Source organism: Ovis aries, chromosome 21, assembly GCF_016772045.2.
Source record: "Ovis aries strain OAR_USU_Benz2616 breed Rambouillet chromosome 21, ARS-UI_Ramb_v3.0, whole genome shotgun sequence".
Taxonomy (NCBI): domain Eukaryota; kingdom Metazoa; phylum Chordata; class Mammalia; order Artiodactyla; family Bovidae; genus Ovis; species Ovis aries.
The window spans coordinates 25381363-25404504 of NC_056074.1; the positions used below are offsets into that span (position 1 = coordinate 25381363).

The 23142-nt window shown below is 37.0% G+C and overlaps 2 protein-coding genes across 3 annotated transcripts in view; one reads left to right on the top strand and one right to left on the bottom strand.

The window, feature by feature from the left end:
- Positions 1-23142, bottom strand: part of LOC101105957 (olfactory receptor 8B8-like) — a 95627-nt gene that overhangs the window by 49542 nt on the left and 22943 nt on the right. The window contains exon 2 of one of the 2 annotated variants that reach the window (XM_060404241.1): positions 13025-13083. The exons of the other annotated variant lie outside the window; for it this stretch is intronic. The gene's annotated coding sequence lies outside the window, so the exon portion shown is untranslated. The remainder of the gene's footprint in view (positions 1-13024; positions 13084-23142) is intronic. 2 annotated transcript variants of the gene reach the window in all.
- LOC101115918 (olfactory receptor 8A1-like) lies at positions 10482-22765 on the top strand. Its single transcript, XM_060404239.1, has 2 exons — positions 10482-10559; positions 18772-22765. Exons 1-2 carry the CDS (start codon positions 10492-10494, stop codon positions 19745-19747), a joined length of 1044 nt encoding a protein of 347 aa, XP_060260222.1. The 5' UTR covers positions 10482-10491; the 3' UTR covers positions 19748-22765.

Genomic DNA, 23142 nt, shown 5'->3' on the forward strand with positions numbered 1-23142 from the left:
AATTTCCCAAGGGTGAAAGATAAATCAAGATTATGAGGTGAACTGACATAAAAAGGGGATTAATTAGGGAAAAAACTAACATCATCTCAAGTCCAAAGTGTGTGGCTTAATATGCTGGAGCAGGGAAATGATTCTTAACACAAAAAAACATCTCCATGAACAAGAAAAAGTGTTTCTAAAAACAGAAGTATTAGACAAATAGAAAACAAAGATTGAAGGGATTAAATGCAATTTATAGACCTTTACTGAAAATGAAAGCCACACTTTTTCTCTAAAAAGTGTTTCAGAACTTTACAAAGCCTTTTCCCAACAACTTTATTCTGGTGGCTAGCTCACATCTAGAAGGGATGTGTTGCTGTGGAAGGAGCCAAATCTAATTTTACTGACTGTACTGCCTTGAACTAATCCTGACTGTACTGCCTTGAACAAGATGCTAAGTTCTCTTTTCTGGTGTTCCCCTCTCTACAGCATAGCAACAATTAAAACTGACTTGTCTGTGTCACAATATCATTCATGAATTGCATCAGATGTACTCGATACCATTGACAACTTCATTTTCAAGACACCTTAACTTTCCACCTTTCCTTCAAGTTCTGGCCACTTATTTTCATTCTCCTTCAAGGTTCCTTATTCACCTGTCCATAAATGTTAATGACAACAGATCCTCAACTTCTTTCCTCTTGTCCTATTCACTTTTTCTGAGCCATCTCATCCACTTGCTCACACTGAATGTATTGAAAGTCCAATCTATATTTCTAGGTGGGATTTTACACCTATAACACCAGCAACCCACTGCACATCTCCACCTGAATGTCCCATAGACACTTACAATTCAACACACTGAAAACTTATTTTCCCTCTAAAGTGGCTCCTGCCGCATTACCCTGATCAGAATATGGCGCCATTTTTCTGCTTGCTTCCTCCTCTCCATCATAATTAAATCATGTCAATTATGTCTTTTAAATGACTTATGCCAGTTGCCTGAAAATCAGTTACTGAAAATAATTTACCAACTGGACAGTTTGCTGAAAGCTAATTCACTGAATAGCCAGTTTGTAAAATGGCCAATTTAGTATGTGTAGTTTTACTTTCAGGTTTTTTTATGCAGTATGTATTCATTTCATAAAATTAAGAACTATAGGTAAAGTGAAAGCTTAAATTACTGTAAGCTGTTATCTTTTAAACAGCTTAAAAGAAGAAAACAAGCTTTTTTATATTTAAACACATATTTACTATTCCCAGCAATCTTCATTCCTTTCTGTAGACTCAAGTATCCATCTGGTGTCATTTTCCTTTAACATTTCTTATAGGAAAGACGTGAATTCTCTGGCAATGAATTCTCTAAGCTCTTACTTTTCTGAAGGAAAATAAAATTTACTTCACTTTAATTTTGAAGAATATTTTATCTGTATATAGTTCTTGATAGACAGGTTTTATTTCAGCATTTTAAACTTATTGTTTCATTGTCCTTTGGTGTGTATTCTTTATGACAAGAAGTCAACAACAATCTTCATTTTGGTCCTCTATGAAATTTGTCTTTATAATCTAGTTGGTATAACATTTTTTTAAAAAACACTGATTCTAAGCAATTTGATTATGGTGATAACTTGATGCAGTTTTCTTTGTGTTTATTCAGCTTGAGGTTCATTGAGCCTATCCTGTGGGTTTATAGTTTTCTTCAAAGTTGGAAATTTTCAGCCGTCTTTGATTCTAATATTTTCGCTAACCTATGCACTCTTTGGTTCCAGTTAAACTGCATTAGACCATTTGACATTGTACCACAAGGCACTGAGTCTGTTTATTTTTGAATCCTCTCTCTCTCTCTATTTCAGCACTTTCTCTTGCCAAGTATTCAAGTTTTAAATTATTTCTTCAATAGTGTCTACTGATCTGTTAAGGTCATCTACCAAATTTTCTTTTCATATAAAGCTTTTCTGTTCTACGTGTTTCATTTGGTTTTCTTTTGTAGTTTCCTTTTTTTTCACTCTGCTATATTATTATTTTCCTTAACACCCTTGAGTGTGTGTATAAGGCCTTTTTAAAATCCTTGTTGACTAATTCCAATATTTGTATAATTTCTGGTATGTTTCTACTGGCTGACTTTTGCCCTGGTTGATTTGCAATTTTTTTTTTTTTTTGCTTTTTGTACTATCTACTGATTTTTATTGGATTTGAAACATTATGACTATAACATTGTTGAGCTTCTAAATTATCTTCTCTCCTTTAAAAATTTTAATGGCTTATTTTATGTCCATTAAGTATATAAGCTTAATCTTTTTGAAGTTTCTTTCTAAGACTTGTTAAAGCAGGTCTAATTTAGAGTTAGACAAATTTAGTGCTACTCCTTGGAGAAGGCAATGGCACCCCACTCCAGTACTCTTGCCTGGAAAATCCCATGGATGGAGGAGCCTGGTGGACTACAGTCCATGGGGTCGCTAAGAGTCGGACATGACTGAGCGACTTCACTTTCACTTTTCACTTTCATGCATTGGAGAAGGAAATGGCAACCCACTCCAGTGTTCTTGCCTGGAGAATCCCAGGGTAATGGGGGAGCCTGGTGTGCTGCCATCTATGGGGTCGCACAGAGTCAGACACGACTGAAGCAACTTAGCAGCAGCAGCAGCAGCAGTACTACTCCTAAACTATTACTTTTCATGGGCCTGTACTTAATTTTCCTTCAGGTTTCAGTAAGCTGAATGGTGTGAGTTCAGACATCTCCAGGCTTTCTGTGAGTTCTGGGAATCGTTCAGCTTCCAAATCAACAGTAGTTATTATTAACTTGGCCTCATGGAACTTCACCATATATATACACAGTTCAGTATTAGCCAAAGAAAAAAGAGGACTGTATTCATGTTTCTGGAGCTCTTTCTCTACCTAGCTCATGTCCTCTTCCTCATAAATATGAAGTGAGAAGAAGGCTGAGCGCTGAAGAATTGATGCTTTTGAACTGTGGTGTTGGAGAAGACTCTTGAGAGTCCCTTGGACTGCAAGGAGATCCAACCAGTCCATTCTGAAGGAGATCAGCCCTGAGATTTCTTTGGAAGGAATGATGCTAAAGCTGAAACTCCAGTACTTTGACCACCTCATTTGGAGAGTTGACTCATTGGAAAAGCCTCTGATGCTGGGAGGGATTGCAGGCAGGAGGAGAAGGGGACGACAGAGGATGAGATGGCTGGATGGCATCACTGACTCGATGGACATGAATCTGAGTGAACTCCAGGAGTTGGTGATGGACAGGGAGGCCTGGCGTGCTGCGATTCACGGGGTCGCAAAGAGTCAGACACGACTGAGTGACTGAACTGAACTGAACTGAACTGAACTGAACTGAAGCCCCCTGTGTTCTGATCTCTTGATTCTACAACTAGTAGCAATTTTGTGCTTTGCTTGGGCAACCCCTCTAGTGGCAGGGTGTGGTTAGACCACCAAAATGAAAGCTTGGGCAGTTACAAGACTTACCTGATTTGTTTTCCTTCCATCACAGATACCAGTCCAGAGATGCCTGTTGTCAGACATCTAAAGAATTATCATACCTACTTTACCAGTCTGGTTTTACAGTAGGAAGTTGAGTCTGGTATGAGTTACTCAGTCATGGCTGCATTAAGACTTCATTTAATTTTGACTGGATTTTAGTGACTACTAAATATTGGAGACAAACAAAAAGAAAGACCGAGAACAGTCAAAGAAAAATATGTGCGTGAGAAGATATGGCTGCAACAGAGTAAGCACTTGGTGTTATGAATACTTAAATAATATCTTTTAATGTAGTAATTTACTTCCTGAATGTATTCTTCCTGTGTGTATACATAATAATATATGTGTGTATGCAAAAATAAACTCAAAATTAATTAAAGATCTAAATGTAAGACCAGAAACTATAAAACTCCTAGAGGAAAACATAGGCAAAACACCTCTCTGACACAAATCACAGCAAGATCCTCTATGACCCACCTCCCAGAGTAATAGAAATAAAAGAAAAAATAAACAAATGGAACCTAATTAAGCTTAAAAGTTTTTGCACAATGAAAGAAACTGTAAGCAAGGTGAAAAGACAGCCTTCAGAATGGGAGAAAATAATAGCAAATGAAGCAACTGACAAAGAATTAATCTCAAAAATATACAGGCAACTCCTGCAGCTCAATTCCAGAAAAATAAACAACCCAATCAAAAAATGGGCCAAAGAACTAAATAGACATTTCTCCAAAGAAGACATACAGATGGCTAACAAACACATGAAAAGATGCTCAACATCACTCATTATCAGAGAAATGCAAATCAAAACTACAAATCAAATCAAAATGCAAATCAAAAGCAGTCAGAATGGCTGCTATCAAAAAGTCTACAAACAATAAATGCTGGAGAGGGTGTGGAGAAAAGGGAATCTCTTATGCTGTTGGTGGGAATGCAAACTTGTACAGCCACTATGGAGAACAGTGTGGAGATTCCTTTAAAAACTGGACATAGAACTGCCATACGACCCAGAAATCCCACTGCTGGGCATACACACCAACGAAACCAGAATTGAAAGAGACATGTGTACGCCAGTGTTCATCACAACACTGTTTACAATAGCTAGGATGTGGAAGCAGCCTAGCTGTCCATCAGCAGACGAATGGATAAGAAAGCTGTGGTGCTCAGCTATTAAAAAGAATGCATTTGAGTCAGTTCTAATGAGGTGGATGCAACTAGAGCCTATTATACAGAGTGAATTAAGTCAGAAAGAAAAACACAATACAGTATATTAACAGATATATATGGAATTTAGAAAGATGGTAACGACAACACTATATGTAAGACAGCAAAAGAGACAAAGATATAAAGAACAGACTTTGGGACTCTGTGGGAGAAGACGAGGGTGGGATGATTTGAGAAAATAGCATTGAAACATGTATATTACCATATGTGAAATAGATAACCAGTCCAAGTTTGACGCATGAAACAGGACACTCAAAGCCAGTGTACTAGGACAATCCAGAGGGATGGGATGGGGAGGGAGGTGAACGGGGTTTCCGGATGGGGGGACACATGTACACCCGTGGCTGATTCATGTCAGTGTATGGCAAAAACTGCTACAATATTGTAAAGTAATTAGCCTCCAATTAAAACAAATAAACTAATTTAAAATATAAACCAAAAAAAAAAGAAATTATACGTGGAAACTTACAGTGGTAATAATGAAAAATAATTTGATTGCACCGCTCCCTCAGGACTCATCCTTGTTACAAATATACCCTCAAAGCTCTTCAAAACGAAGTTTTATCTTAAGCATTATATTTCAGGAACATATGTACTATTTCATAAAGGAAATATCCCTGTGCAAAACTATAAAATTTATAATTTCCCAAGGATGAAAGATAAATCAAGATTATGACATGGACTGAAATTTTCCACCATGGAAACAGTGGCTGACTTTATTTTCCTGGGCTCCAAAATCAGTGCAGATGGTAACTGCAGCCATGAAATTAAAAGACACTTACTCCTTGGAAGAAAAGTTATGACCAACCTAGATAGCATATTAAAAAGCAGAGACATTACTTTGCCAACAAAGATCCACCTAGTCAAAGCTATGGTTTTTCCAATAGACATGTATGGATGTGAGAGTTGGACTATAAAGAAAGCTGAGCACCAAAGAATTTATGCTTTTGAACTGTGGTGTTGGAGAAGACTCTTGAGAGTCCCCAGGACTGCAAGGAGATCAATCCAGTCCATCCTAAAGGAAATCAGTTCTGAATACACATTGGCTGAAGCTGAAACTCCAATACGTTGGCCACCTGACATGAAGAATTGACTCATTGGAAAAGACCCTGATGCTGGGAAAGATTGAAGATGGAAGGAGAAGGGGACAACAGTGCATGAGATGGTTGGATGGCATCACCGACTCAATGGACATGAGTTTGAGTAAACTCTGCGATTTGGTGATGGACAGGGAGTCCTGGCATGCTGCAATCCATGGGGTCTCAAAGAGTCAAATATGACTGATTGACTGAACTGATGACAAGAAGAAATGTTTTTAAAAACAAAAGTATTAGACAGAAAACAAAGACTGAAGAGATTCTTTGCAATTTATAGTCCTTCATTGGAAACAAAAGTCACACACTTTCTCTATGAAATGTTTTAGAATTTTATGAAGACTTTTCCCAGTGACTTTATTCTGGTGGCTAGTTCATATCAAGAAGCAGTGTGTTACTGTGGAAGGAGCCAGATCTAAATATAAAGTAATTAACCTCCAGTTAAATAAATTTATATTTTAAAAATAATAATAAAGATCTGTTCTGGATTTTACTGCTTTGAACAAGATGCCAAGGACTCTGCATGGTATTCCCCCATCTACAGAATTACAGCAATTAAACCTGATTTGTCTGGGTCACATTGTTGTTGAATTAAATCAGGTTTTCTCAAACTCAGCAGGTATTTTTCAGTCCTCTTTTACTTGATACTGTTGACAGCTTCTCTTTCAGAACAAAACTTTCTGGCTTTCCTCCAACTTCTGGCCCCTTATTTTCATTCTCCTTCATGGGTCCTTATTCACTTGCCCATAAACATTGATGACAGCAGATCCTCGACTTTTTTTTCTTGTCCTATTTAGTAATAGTTTCTCTGAGACATCTCATCCACTTGCTCACACTGAATGAATTGAAAGTAAAATCTACATTTCTAGGTGAGATTTACACCTCTAATACCAGCAACCCACTGCACACCTGCACCTGTATGCCCCACAGATACCTATGACTCAATACACTGAAAACTTATTTTCCCTCTAAAGTGGCTCTTGCCCCTTATCCTAATCAGAATATGCAACCATTTTCCAGCTTGCTCCCTCCTTTCTATCAGTAATTAAATCATGTTGATTATGTCTTTTAAAATAATGTATGCCAGTTGCCTGAAAATCAGTTATGAAAGACTAATTTATCAAGAGGTCACTTTGCTGAAATCTAGTTCACTGAATAGCCAATTTGTAAAATGGCCAATTTACTATGTTTAGCTTTACTTTCAGGTTTTTTATGCAGTATGTGTTCATTTCAAAGTTAGGAATTATTGGCAAATGAAGCAACTGACAAACAACTAATCTCAAAAATATACAAGCAACGTATGCAGCTCAATTCCAGAAAAATAAACGACCCAATCAAAAAATGGGCCAAAGAACTAAATAGACATTTCTCCAAAGAAGACATACGGATGGCTAACAAACACATGAAAAGATGCTCAACATCACTCATTATCAGAGAAATGCAAATCAAAACCACAATGAGGTACCACTTCACACCAGTCAGAATGGCTGCGATCCAAAAATCTGCAAGCAATAAATGCTGGAGAGGGTGTGGAGAAAAGGGAACCTTCCTACACTGTTGGTGGGAATGCAAACTAGTACAGCCACTATGGAGAACAGTGTGGAGATTCCTTTAAAAATTGCAAACAGAACTCCCTTATGACCCAGCAATCCCACTTCTGGGCATACACACCGAGGAAACCAGAATGGAAAGAGACACATGTACCCCAATGTTCATCGCAGCACTGTTTATAATAGCCAGGACATGGAAACAACCTAGATGTCCATCAGCAGATGCATGGATAAGAAAGCTGTGGTACATATACACAATGGAGTATTACTCAGCCGTTAAAAATAATTCATTTGAATCAGTTCTGATGAGATGGATGAAACTGGAGCCGATTAAGAACCGGAAGCCGATTAAGCCGAAGAAAAACACCAATACAGTATACTAACACATATATATGGAATTTAGACAGATGGCAATGACAACCCTGTATGCAAGACAGGAAAAAAGACACAGCTGCATATAAAGGACTTTTGGACTCAGAGGGAGAGGGAGAGGGTGGGATGATTTGGGAGAATGGCATTCTAACACGTATACTATCATGTAAGAATTGAATCGCCAGTCTATGTCTGACGCAGGATACAGCATGCTTGGGGCTGGTGCATGGGGATGACCCAGAGAGATGTTATGGGGAGGGGAGGTGGGAGGGGGGTTCATGTTTGGGAACACATGTAAGAATTAAAGATTTTAAAATTAAAAGAAAAAATAAAATAAAAAAGTTAGGAATTATTGGTAAACAAAATTAAAATTACTGTAAACTGTCATCATTTTTAAACAGTTTAAAAGGAGAAAACAAGAATTTTTTATATTTAAACACGTATTTAATATTCCCAGCAATCTTCATTCCTTTGTGAATATCCAAGTATCCATCTGGTGTCATTTTTCTTTAGTTTCAGGAACTGGCTTCAATATTTCTTATAGGGCAGAAATGCTTGCAATGAATTCTCTAAGCTCTTATTTCTCTGGAGGAAAAAAATTATTTCACTTTAATTTTGAAGCCTATCTTCTTTGGATATAGTTCTGGATAGAAACAGATTTTTTTCAACATTTTAAACAGTGTCTCATTATTCCTTGGTTTATATTTTTATCACAAGAAGTCAACAGTGATCTTCATTTTTGGTCCTCTATGAAATTTACCTTATCATCTGGTTAGTTTAGCATTTTTTACAAATCGATTCTAAGTAATCTGATTATGGTAATACTTGGCATGGGTTTCTTTGTGTTTATTGAGCTTGAAGTTCATTGAGCTTATCCTGTGATTTTATTTTTTTTTCTTCGAATTTGGAAATTTTCAGCCATCATTAATTCTAACGTTTTCTCTGGCATATCCCACTGTTCCCTCTTTGGGTTCAGTTAAGCTACATTAGACCACCTGATATTGTACCACAAGACACTGAGGCTCTGTTTATTTTTTTAATCCTCTCTCTCTCTCTCTCTCTCTCTCTCTCTCTCTCTCTCTCTCTCATTCTCTCTCTCTATCTCTTACTAGATATTCAAGTTTTCTGGTTATTTTCCCATAATATCTATTCTTCTGGTAAGTTCACCTTGTAAATTTTCATTTTAGATAAAGCATTTTCATTCTACTGTTCCATTTGGGGTTTTTTTATATTCTCCATTTTTTCACTCTATTATATTCTTATTTTTTCTCAGTTCATATAATCTATTGCAGTTAGCCAGTCTAGGTTCAATGCAGGATACAGGATGCTTGGGGCTGGTGCACTGGGATGACCCAGAGAGATGGTATGGGGAGGGAGATGGGAGGGGGGTTCAGAATTGGGAACTCATGTACACCCATGGCGGATTCATGTTGATGTATGGCAAAACCAATACAGTACTGTAAGGTAAAATAAAGTAAAATTTAAAAAATAAAATAAAGTAAGGAATGGTAAAATATATATATATATATAAATTTTAAAAATCAAAAAAAAATTCACCAACACACCAATAGTACAAAACTAAACAGCATTATAAGTCATTCCCCCCTCAGGAAAATAAAATATACTATGATTGTCAAAGCTAGATGTCAGTCTAAGTTTTCGAACAAAGGAAGAATGTGAAACTAATAAAAGGAAAAAGCAATCACTCACAATGACCACAAAAAGAAAATCCAAAAGAAAGTCCGTTTTCTCACAGACATTGATTGTCTTCTCTAAATTAGTAAAAATTATCTTAACATAAACTGTACTCTAAAAAAACTAGAAACTCTTCAAGTAACTAAAGATAACCCTCCAAGGCCATTTTCACAGCTTTTTTTGTTTGCTTGCTTTAAATGTCATTACAGCCAAATTAACACACATTTGACCATAGTTTTCTTAATACCTATGAGCATATATAATGCCTTTTTAAAGTTCCTTTATATATATATATATATATATATATATATATATATATATATACCCATAATATATATAATACCTTTTAAAGTCGACTAACTTCAACATTTTTATAATTACTGGAATGTTGCTTTAGTCCTGGTTGTGAGTTACATTCTTTGACTTTTTGGAATCTCTACTAGTTTTTATTGGATTCCAAACATTGTGACTATAACATTGTTGAGTTTCTGGATTATCTTCTTCTCATTTAAAATTCTTAACGATTTTTTATGGCAATTAAGGCAAGCATATAAGCTTAATCTTTTTGAAATTTGTTTCTAAGGTTTGTTAAAGCAGGTCTAATTTAGAGTTGGGCAAATTTAGTACTACTCCTAAACTATTACCCTTCATCAGCCTGTACTGAATGTCCTGAATATTCCTTGAGATTTCACTAAGATGGATGGTGCAGGTTCAGACATCTCCAGGCCTTGTGTGAGTTCTGGCAATTGTTCCAAATCAGCTTCCAAACCACCAGCAGTTAATAATTAATTTAGCTTCATGGAACATCACCCTGTACATACACAGCTTAGTACTTAGCTGAAGGAAAAGGGGGACTGTATTTGTGTTTCTGGAGCTCTTTCTCTACCTAACTCAGGTCCTCTTCCCTATCAATTTGAAGTGACTAAGCTTCCTTGTTCTGATCTCTGATTCTACAACTAGTAACAATTTTGTGCTTTGCTTGGGCAACACCTCTGGTGCCAGGGTCCCACTAGACTGCAAATGAAAGCTTGGGCAATTATAAGACTTACCTGATTTGTTTTCCTTCCATCACAGATACCAGCCCAGAGATGCCTGTTGTCACATGTCTAAAGAGTAATTACATCTACTTTTCCAGTTTCCAGTTTACAATAGGAAGGTGAGTCTGGTATGAATTTTTCAGTCAGTTCAGTTTGGTCACTCAGTCACACTAAGAAAACACTCAGAAGTCTTTATCAATTTAGTTTTGACTGCATTTTCAGTTCAGTTCAGTTCAGTCGCTCAGTCGTGTCCAACTCTTTGTGACTCCATGGACTGCAGCATGCCAGGCCTCCCTGTCCATCACCAACTCCCGGAGTTTACTCAAACTCATGTCCATTGAGTCGGTGATGCCATCCAGCCATCTCATCCTCTGTCGTCCCCTTCTCCTCCCACCTTAGCAACAGGGTCTTTTAATTTTTTTTATTTTTTATCTTTTTATTTTACAATATTGTATTGGTTTTGCCACATATCAACATGAATCCACCACGGGTGTACACGTGTGCCCAATCCTGAACCCCCTCCCTCCTCCCTCCCCGTACCATCTCTCTGGGTCATCCCAGTGCACCAGCCCCAAGCATCCTGTACCTTGCATCAAACCTGGACTAGTGATTCATTTCTTATATGATATTATACATGTTTCAATGCCGTTCTCCCAAATCATCCCAACCTCTCCCTCTCCTACAGACTCCAAAAGACTGTTCTTTACATCTGTGTCTCTTTTGCTGTCTCGCATACAGGGTTATCGTTACCATCTTTCTAAATTCCATATATATTCATTAATATTACTGTATTGGTGTTTTTCTTTCTGGCTTGCTTCACTCTGTATAATCGGCTCCAGTTTCATCCACCTCATTAGAAGTGATTCAAATGTATTATTTTTAATGGCTGAGTAATACTCCATTGTGTATAGGTACCACAGCTTTCTTATCCATTCATCTGCTGTGGACATCTAGGTTGCTTCCATGTCCTGGCTATTATAAACAGTACTGCGATGAACACTGGGGAACACGTGTCTCTTTCAATTCTGGTTTCCTTGGTGTGTATGCCCAGTAGTGAGATTGCTGGGTCATAAGGCAGTTCTATTTCCAGTTTTTTAAGCAGCCTCCACACTGTTCTCCATAGTGGCTGTTCTAGCTTGCCACCAACAGTGTAAGAGGGTTCCCTTTTCTCCACACCCTCTCCAGCATTTATTGCTTGAAAACTTTTGGATCACAGCCATTCTGACTGGCGTGAAATGGTACCTCATTGTGGTTTTGATTAGCGTTTCTCTGATAATGAGTGATGTTGAGCATCTTTTCATGTGTTTGTTAGCCATCTGTATGTCTTCTTTGGAGAAATGTCTATTCAGTTCTTTGGCCCATTTTTTGATTGGGTAGTTTATTTTTCTGAAATTGAGCTGCAGGAGTTGGTTGTATATTTTTGAGATTAGTTGTATGTGTATATTGCTTTTATGCTCAGTAGTTAAGTCACATCCAACTCTTTGGGACCCCATAAACTATAGCCAGAATACTGGAGTGAGTTGCTATTTCCTTTTTCAGGTGATTTTCTTGACCCAGGAATCAAATCCACATCTGCACTGGCAGGCGGATTCTTTACCAATGAGCCACCAGGGAAGCCAAAAATTGCTTACAGAAAAGTTCATCAGGTGATATTGAGAATAGCAGCAGAAACTGGGAGGAGTTTAACTCACTCCAACAGCAGGTGAATTTAAGAACGCTAAAATAATGTCTGAAGGGGGTGCATCGTTCTGTGGATCTAGAATCTCAAATCTAATCACGTAGAACTCTTCTACAGAACAAACACCCATGTTGCTAAGAAAGAGACATCTTAAGAGAAACCTATTTGGGAAATGAGGAACAATTTAAGATCAAAAAGGAAAGAAGGAGAATTCGAGAGAAATTTTTAACGTCAAAGCTAGACAAAAATGATCTGATATACACAGAAAAGAACAGAAACCCAGAAATATAATGAAAGCAAGGGAACAAAACAAATACTAAAATTTAGAGTTTATAAAAATTCTCATTATGTTAACAAATAATAAAGGACTGAAACTTGTTCTGAAAAGGAACACACCATGTCAAAGAATACTGACTCAGAATGAAAAACTGCCAATCACACTCTAGCAAAATTATTGAGCATTAAGGAAAATGAAAAGACCTTTTGAGTACCCAGACATGGATAGTGTTAAGTATTTATTTACTTTTAAATATAAGAAGGGTGGTCAACAGGGGTTGGGCATGGGGGAAATGGGGAGATGCTGGTCAAGGATACAAATTTCCAATGCTCAAGAAAGAACATTGGAAATAAATTTATATTTAAAAAAAGATTTTATGTGTGTGTATATTGCTTTTATGTAACAGAACTCAATAAGAACTCAATAAGTCTGTGGAATATAATGTGCAATATGATGCCTATAGTTAACACTACTGTATTGAACACCTAAAATTTGCTAAGAGAGTATATTTTAAGTGTTCTTGGCTCACACATAAAGGTAACTATGTGAGATAAGGGATATGTTTATTATTTTGATTTCAGTAATCATTTCATAATATGTATGTATGTCAAATCACATAGTATACTTACAAAAATCACATGTGCAACTGAGATGTATATAATTTTTTGTCAGTCATATTGCAGTAAAGCTAAAAAATATAAAATAAAAACAAAAGTAATCAAGGTTAATTACTAAAGAATAAATAAAATTCATTCTATTTCAATGAAAAAAACAGTTAACTAAAATTAAACAGGCTTTTTTTTTTTTAAGTAAGCTTAGGGAATTTGTTTTTGGAGAAATGCCAAATATAAAAGATATAAAATAAAGCATTTTTATAATAAAGACTATAAATACAGTTCATTGTACATGTAGGTGAAAAACTAATGGTGCATACCAAACCAGGATGGCAGTGACTAACGACAATGGCAAGGATATTGGTAAAAGTATGATGATATTCATGGTAATGACCGAAGTGGTCATGGTGAGGATAATGATAATAAAGCTAAAAATGTCCAGCTTCTGGGATTAGGTACCAGACTTACCAGGCAGGATAACTCTCCCAGAAAAATTAACACACCTGGGAGTTAACACAGCTTTCATAGAGCAAATGGAAACACACACTAATTGTTCATTGAGGACCCAGTCTCTGGAGCAGGCATTCCAGGAGAGTGTCTACCTAAACATAAAAATACCCAGTGCCCCAGTCTCTATGACCCATTTCTATGACTGGTTAGTCCCTTTAACTGAAAATAGATGTAAATCTTGTAGCTTTCTAGTTTCTGATATTCATTTCTTGAGCACTGGAAAGCCGAGTACCTCCTAAGACTTCCAGGTAACAATGTTCCAGTTTTCCTCAACACAGATATTCAGTTATGGTTTTAGGGCAGTTGTGTAAGATGAGAACAAGGCATCTTCCATGAATTCCCGTTTTGACTACAGACATTTTACACACGCTATTTTCAATCATGTGTCTCCCTTCTCAGAGCTTTTCCCCTCACTTGGAAAGGAAATACATTTGCTTTTATAATTCTGATTGCTTTCATTAGCAGCAGTTCTTTGCTTCTGGTGAGCTGATAAAACTACTAGTAAGATTTTTAGCAACTAACAAGAAATTTAGGGGTCATTTATAAATTAGCTAGAAGATTACAGGAAAATATCACTGTTGCTCATGATTTTGTATTCAATAGAAAAGGTGTTTACATTAAAAGACAGGAAATAAAATCTCTACTTCATAACAATATTCTGTTTTCTGGAACTTTAATTCCTAGTAATGAGATGTTTGTGAATTTTCTGTTCCTCATCATTTTAGGAGACTCTGATTTGAGGAAAGAAGATACATAAGATATGTTTCAAATCTGCTGTAATTATCTAGATGAAAATTGCTTATATCTTTTTTAAAAAATTGAAATACAATTCAAAATTATGTTCAGTTCAGTACTATTATTGAAAATTTAAATACCTCACTGCCAATAATTTAAGGTATAAAATTAAAATAAATAAATTTTAATTTTAAAAAAGTTTATTATAATGCAGATTTCCTTATCTTCAGTATCAAAATGAACAGAAGTGATATTACAAGTCAGTCAGTGTCTTTTAATGCTACAGAACAAAGCAGGTTACAAACCGACACGTATAGTATGCTCACTTTGACTAAAAAATAAAAAATCTGTATATTAATGCACACATTTATAAATACATATATGCATAGAAGAAGATCTAGTAGAACATACATAGCAATTTTAGATTCTCAGTTGATAGAATATGACAATTTGATTTTTGTCTGTGTGTTTACTTGTCTACAATACAGATATATTGCTTTTGTACTCTTAAAAAAGTTTCTGGAGATATAGCAATGAGATCTTTCATTGGCCTTAATGTACGACATTGTTTACCTAAAATATAAAAATAAAGTTTCACAAAGAGACAAGTTATAGCCAGACAGCACAGTATGGTAAAGGCAAAACAGACTCATGGTTACAACTTGTGGGTTCTGGGTTCAGTTCTATTTTTCATAGCCATATGACTTTGGGTGAATTTGAGTATCAGTTTCCTAGAACAGGAGTTTGCTAATGATTCAGAAAGGATCAGATAGTAAATACTTTAGGCTCTGCAATCCATAAGATCTCTGTTGCTACTCCTTAACTTCTACCATTCTATCAGGAAAGCAGTTTTGTGAGCTTTGTGTGCATGCTCAGTCACATCAAACTCTTCGCCATCATATGGGCTATAGCCCACCAGACTCCTCTGTCCATGGGACTCTCCAGGCAAGAATGGGTTGCTATGCTCTCCTCCAGGGCATCTTCCCAACCCAGAAATCGAACCTGCATCACCTGTGTCTCCTAAATTCCAGGGGGATTCTTTACCATCTGGGCCATCAGGGAAGCCCCCTGTGACTTTTAAGGAAGGCTTAAAATCTCAGCCCTTCAACCTGAACTAACATAGCGCTGTAGGTCAATGATATATTAATAAAAATAAACAAATAAGTCAGAGAAAAGCAGTTTGATTCTAATCTTGTCTCTTTGCTATCCAATACCTCAATTCTTAAAATTTATAGTTTATCAAATGAGTAAAAGAAAATCTCAGCACTTAATTTTCAAATAGCTGATGATTTTCTAGATATCACTCTATAAATTATTTATAGTTTGTTTTAGTATGGGTAAATGGTGTACGTGATTTCAGCTTTACAAAGGTATGGCGGTTTTAGTGCCCAGAATAGGTTTTATCATGAATAGGCTTTTCCACATGTAACTAAAAGATTGCATATTTTGCTGTTCCTGTGTGGAGAGTTCCAAAAATGTCAGTTTGTGGGTGTTTTCTCTGTCATTGCTAATCTTTCTACTAGTTCTTTTAATTAATTAGAAGAGTATTGCAGTCTCTAATGGTGGACCTGTATATGCTTTCTTTCTCTCAGTTTGGTTCATGTGTTTTGAAACACCGTTGATAAGTGAACTCATTTAGGAGTCTCCTGTCGCCTTAATCAACTGACTTCTTTATCATTCTGAAATGTTCCTCCTTATTTCTAGTAACATTTCCTGCTTTGAGATCTACTTTGCTCGCTGCTGATATAGTCTAGCTTTCTTTGCCTTGATATTTACATGGTATCTTTTTTTTCTGTACTTACAATTTTAGCTATTAATGTCTTTATATTCAAAGTAGATTTCTTGGAAAACCATACAATTAGGTAATGGCATTTATCCACTGTGACAATCTCTGCATTTTCCTTAGACTATTTAAACTATTTGTATCTAAATCAGTCATCAAAATGTTTGTTAAATCTGCCATCTTGCAACTGTCCTTTATTCCACTTTTTCTTTTTCCTTCCCTTCTTTTAGACTGACAGTTTTGATGATTATATTTTATCTCCTATTATATTTTATCTCCTACTATTAGCTTATTAGCTATAGGCTTTTTATTATTTACTTGTTGTCCTACATTTTATAATATTCATTCTTCTAGATCTGTCCACCTGGAATGTGGCATGGAATCACTGGTACAATCATTGGGCTTATGATATATTTCTCCCTCCTCTCAGGAATCAGTTTGGTACTGCCTGTTGTCAGATGTCAGGAAATGATTGTTCATTGTGCCTTGTCTGGTTTTCTGGTTGTTTGTGGTATAAATACAATTCCAGTATGGGTTCACCCTTCACGGGTGGAAGTAAGAAGCCCACTCACTAATTTTTAAGTACTTTAAATATGTTGTGAAATTTTCAGATTAAAAAAATGTGTATCTTTTTCACTCACATGCTCATCCATAAATTGAAATAACAAAAGCTAAGATACGGAGTAGTTTTAAATGGTTATTTCATCCAATGACCAATCATGTTTAGAATTTGGGAAACTTTAACTGGAGTCAGAGAGGTGATCTTCCAGGGGCTTACATTTACCCCTGACAATTTCTCAATAGAATTTACCAAATTACTTCCAGAAGTCAGTTTACCAGAAGAAAAATACTCTATGCTCTTATAAATTATGTTTCCTTCAGTTTTTTCTCTTTGGGTAAAAAGGAAAATTGAAGAAAAGCCATCACACGGAGATATGATATCCAGGAACTGCTTCTCAAGACCAACTTTAAACTGCTATTTCGACTTAGATGCACCAAGATTCCTTCCAAGGAGCCTCTTGGTCATCTGCATATAATGGCCATGGCTAAAAATCTTCTCTGCGTTGATCACAGGTTGACTCTAAAAACAGAAAAACCATGAGTAGTCATTTTGAAATCAACACAAGGAATAGAAAAATGATGAGGCAACAAGAAAGACTGGTTATTCTAGAGGATACATTTGGTGTGAGGAAAGAAAGTGGCCGTGGATCAGCTGGCCGCTAAGGACAACAGGGTTCAGCAAAAAAAAAAAAAAAAAGACGAGGGAAAATGTCCATGCACCACTCAAATAACTTTGCTCTTGATCTGGGAGGTGCACTGTATTCTATTTCTACTTCCATCTACTCCTAAGCATGATCCAATTTTTCCTGAGTCTTTTGATGCAATGGAGAGCAATCAATCTCAACCTCTTCCTTGGGAGCTTTATGTTACTCAGGATAAACTGCTTTCAGTGCCACAGTTTCAAGCTACAAAACCATCTGATTGCAATAAACAAAAAGTTAAAGAAAAAATCTTTAGTACCTTCAGGTGAATTTTGCCACCTGCCCATAAACAGAGCCCTCAGTGTCTAGCAAATACCAGTTGGTCAGAATGACTGTAACTCAGAACCTGACATATTGTTTTTTAAATCTCACCAGGTGACTTTTACGTGTAACCAAAACTAAAAATAAGTATCCCAGGACCTCAGGTTCAATAAAAAATTAGGACAAACTCCAGATGCCTAATGAAATTTTATATTTGTATAACAATTGAGTATTTGGAAAATATTTCATACACATTATTCCATTACATTTTTTAATTTTGGAAATTGATATTGTAACTCCATTTAATTCTCAACTGTGGAAACTCATTTGCCACTCAGTGATTGAAAGGGCTCTAACTACCAGCCCACACTATCTCAGCTTAGGATAAGGTAACCACATGTTTTCATTTTATGGGCAATATTTTGAGACTGCATAGATGCCAACAGACTTTCTCTTTCTGGAGCAACATTCAACTGTAAACCTAGAAATAAAAGAGGTTTACAGGAGAAACAGGAGAGTGTTAAAATCTCCAGGGATGGTTGTTTTATTGCCACCTTCATATACTTCAAGTCATGAAGAAATTATCTGAATCCTAAAAAATATTAGGAGTAAGTAGCGTTCATCACTCAGTCATGTCTAATGCTTTGCAACCCCAAGGAATGTAGCCCACCAGGCTCCTCTGGATTCTCCAGGCAAGAATACTGGAGTGGGTTGCCATTCTCTTCACCAAGGAATCTTTTCTACCCAAGGATAGAACTTGGGTCTCCTGCACTGCAGGCAGATTCTTTACCATCTGAGCCACCAGGGAAGAAGGAGTAAAGATACAAAACAATTAGGAAAATGTGAGTTCAAGGTCGCTCACTCAGGAACAGAAGCTGATACCTCCCCTTACCAGAAAGTCTCCTACACAGTCATTTCCCAGTATCTCCAGGAGCTGCTGTGCCATGCTCAACTTTCTTATAAGTTTGGGGGAGAGTGTTACATGTATATGTATGGCTGAATCCCTTTGCTGTCCTCCTAAAACTATCACAGCATTGTTAATTGACTATACTTCAATATAACATTTTTAGAATTTTTAAATGACATAATACAATGAAGACAGCTTTTCGTGTCCTAGATGCTGTTGATTGAATCCTCAGATGTGTCTCCAACTGATACCAAGGGCTGACTCTATACAACCTTTCACAAGCTCTTCTTTCTTATCTCCACAGGGTCCTCAAACAGATGATAATGGCTGCAGAAAACCAATCCACAGTGACAGAGTTCATCCTCAGAGGTTTAACAAGTCACCCAGAGCTCCAGCTCCCCCTCTTCTTCCTTTTCCTTGGGATTTACTTGGTCACCATGGTAGGGAACCTGGGCATGATAACCCTGATTTGTCTGAATGCTCAGCTTCACACCCCCATGTACTATTTCCTCAGCAACCTGTCCTTTGTGGATCTCTGCTATTCCTCTGTCATTACCCCTAAGATGCTGGTGAACTTTGTGTCAGAGAAGAACACCATCTCCTATGCAGGGTGCATGGCCCAGCTCTGCTTGTTCCTGGTGTTTGTCATTGCTGAGTGTTACATGCTGACAGTGATGGCCTATGACCGCTATGTTGCCATCTGCAGGCCTTTGCTTTACAACATCATCATGTCTCATCGAGTCTGCTCCCTGCTGGTGGCTGGGGTCTATATCATGGGGCTCATTGGCTCAACTATAGAGACTGGCCTCATGTTGAAGCTGCCCTATTGTGATTTTCTCATCAGTCATTACTTCTGTGACATCATCGCCCTCATGAAGCTCTCTTGCTCTAGCACCTATGACATCGAGGTGACAACTTTCTTTTTGGCTGGATTCAACATTTTAGTCACCAGCCTAACGGTCCTTATTTCCTATGCCTTCATCATCTCCAGCGTTCTCCACATCACTTCCAGAGAAGGACAATCCAAAGCCTTCAGCACCTGCAGCTCCCATCTTGCAGCTGTGGGATTATTTTATGGGTCTGCTTCCTTCATGTACTTAAAACCCTCCACAGCCAGTTCCCTGGCCCAGGAGAACGTGGCCTCCGTGTTCTACACCACAGTGATCCCTATGCTGAACCCTCTGATCTACAGCTTGAGAAATAAGGAGGTACAGGCTGCCATCCAGAAAACTCTGAGGTGGAAACACTTTGGATGTAAATGTCATTATTTCTCAGGTTGAAGTGGAATAGAAATATAGGGGAGAAACCCTCTAAAATTCATACACACACGAATGGAGAACAACTGCTTCTCAACATGTCTGAATTTTTTCATCTTCCCTTTCTCCCTTTCACATCTCTCATGCCTCTTGTGTCTGCTTGCTGGTTTTGAATTCATATTTTCTTCCTTTAGGGATAGTTTGGTTTTGGTTTTCACTTTTTGTTTGGTTTTTTTTGTTTTTTTTTTTTTGTTTGTTTGTTTGTTTGCTTGTCCTTGGCCCTCTGATAAACATGTATCCATCTTGAATGGAACATAAGATAAATTAGAACTTTCAGCAATGAGTTTAAGAGGGTTGTTCATTGATTTATCCTCCTCTATAAAGAATATATTATCCAAACTAATACTAATTTAAGCCTGTAGTACACAGGACAAATGGAGGTGAATTTGAAAGTCACCAAGAAGTAGCAAATACTGTTTCTCAACCAGATTTATCCATTTTCTCTCTTATTATGCTGCTACTGTCTACTTACTACTGCCAAAGTTATTTAAATATTCCTTCACTCAATTAATGCCATAATCACCATCATAACCATAGTATCATCATCACTACATCTAACACTTTTGGATGCTAGTCAATTGTTTGAGTGTTTTGCTAAATTATCTCATATATTCAGATGAGAAAACTTTGATTTAGAGAGGTTAAATAACTTTCTCCAGATGACACAGCTAGTAAACAATTAACACTGATATTCAAACCAAAACCTCATCATACCCCGCCCTCATCTCTAGGCCAAAGGTCTCCATGTACCCTATCAGTCTTGGCATAATCATAACCTCTCTGCTGCTGCTGCTAAGTCGCTTCAGTCATGTCCGACTCTGTGTGACTCCATAGACAGCAGCCCACCAGGCGCCCCCATCCCTGGGATTCTCCAGGCAAGAACACTGGAGTTGGTTGCCATTTCCTTCTCCAATGCATGAAAGTGAAAGTGAAGCTGCTCAATCGTGTCCAATTCTTAGTGACCCCATGGACTGCAGCCCACCAGGCTCCTCTTTCCATGGGATTTTCCAGGCAAGAGTACTGAAGTGGGTTGCCATTTCCTTCTAAACTCTCAGTTTCAAAATTTTCCTGACAATACCTTTTTTGCAACTATTTTCCCACATCTCCCAGACAACCAAGGAATATTCGACATTCCTGTACTCTTTTCTCCTTCATCAATAATTGACATTCTGTAACACCAGTCAACCTGACTCAGTAAATCCAATCAGCATGAGATAAAATGTCTTCCACCATTTGATCAAAACAATATCAGGGATTCATGTTAAAGAATTAATTCTCTTGCACAGCAAAAGATTTGTGGGCATTATTTTAATTGTAACTCATAATTATTTTAAGGTAATAATAAAATAATGATTAGTTTTTTGTCATTTTATTTTAGGTACAATACCTCATTCCTCACTCAGACATGAAAAAATGAATTCTGAGTTTCTCTGAGATTTAACACTCTGAGATTTAAATGCTCATAGTAATTTTTTTGGTTTGTTTAGATTTTCTATATTAGGTGCACAGAAAGACTGAGCAAATGATACAGAGATTTCCCATATACTCTCTGACCCAGTGCATGCACAGCTTCCTCCATTAACAACATCCTCCATGAAAGCGGTATATTTGTTACAATAGATGAACACACATTGACACATCATTATCATCCAAAGACCATAGTTTACATTAGGGTTCACTCCTGGTGTTGTGCATTGTGAGTTTGGACAACTATGTAACGACATATATTCATTATAGGTATGAACACTATATACTGGTCATTACTAGAGTTTCACTGTTCTAAAAACTCTCTGTGCTCTACCTGTTCATCCCTCCCTCTGCAGAATCCATGACAACCTTTGATCTCTTTACTGTTTCCTTGATTCCTTGGTTTTGCCTCCTCCAGATTGCTGTAGATTTGACTTATACCACTTTGTCCTATGCATGTAAGTTTCCTCCATGTCTTTTTATGGCTTGATAGCTTATTTCTTTTGAGCACTGAGTAATATTTTATTGCCTGGATATACCGCAGTTTATTTTCCATTTACCAACTGAAGGACATCTTGATTATTTCCAAGTTTTGACACTTAAGAACACAGCATGAGGAGACAATTGTGCAGACATAGGTTTCAGATCCTTTGGTTAAATACCAAAGAGCACAGTTTCTGGATTGTGTGATAAGAGTTTGTTTAGTTTGATAAGAAACTGCCAAACTGTCTTCCAAAGTGACTGTGCCATTTTCCATTCTCACCAGCAGTGGATGAACTTATGTTACTCTGCATCCTTACAAGCACATTCTAATAGGTGTGTAGTAGTATCCCACTCTTGTTTCAACTTGCATTTCCTGATGACAAATGATGTGGAGTATCTTTTCATATGCTTATTTGCCATCTGTATATCTTCTGTGTTAGGTGTCTCCTAAGATCTCAGGCCCATTTTTTAATCAGGTTGTTTCCTTACTTTCCATATTTTTGTTGAAATATATTTGACATATAACACTGTGTGAATTTAAAGTGTACACATGTTAGTCTGATATATTTTATATGATTGCCATTACAGCAATAATTAGCACCTCTCTCAAGGAAGCCTGGCGTGCTACAGTCCATAGGGTCACAAATAGTCAGACACCACTGAGTAACTGAACAACAACAGTAACACATTGTATAGTTATCAGTTCATTTTAGTGGTTTAAATGATTGCGTTTTAGTCTCTCAGCAAGTTTGAGAACTGTAATACAACATTGTTGCCTATTTTCACTGTGTTGTACATCAGATCTCTAGGACTTATTTACCACTTACTGCAAGTTTGTACCTTAAACATCTGTCCTATATCCCTTACACACCACCCCCCCAAGTAACCACCATTTTACTTCTACAAGTTTGATGTTTTTAGATTCCACCTGTAAGTGATATGCAGTATTTGTCTTTCTTTGGCTGACTTACATTATTTAGCATAATATACTCAAGGTTCATCCAAACTTTGTATGAAATATTTTAGATAACAGTTCTTTATCAGATATATCTTTTTTATTTATTTATTTTTTATTTTATTTTATTTTTTTACTTTATAATACTGTATTGGTTTTACCATACATTGACATGAATCCACCACGGGTGTACATGAGTTCCCAATCCTGAACCCCCCTCCCACCACCCTTCCCATATCACCTCTCTGGGTCATTCCAGTGCACCAGCCCCAAGCATCCTGTATCCTGTGTCAAACCTAGACTAGCGATTCATTTCTTACATGATAGTATACATGTATGAGTGCCATTCTCCCAAATCATCCCACCCTCTCCCTCTCCCACAGACTCCAAAAGACTGTTCTTTACATCTGTGTCTCTTTTGCTGTCTCACATACAGGGTTATCATTACCAACTC

Coding starts and splice junctions, on each gene's coding strand:
- LOC101115918 (XM_060404239.1), top strand. CDS start 10,492: ATGCCTGTTGTCACATGTCTAAAGAGTAATTACATCTACTTTTCCAGT. Junction 10,560..18,771: donor TTCCAGTTTACAATAGGAAG/GTGAGTCTGGTA, acceptor TTATCTCCACAG/GGTCCTCAAACAGATGATAA.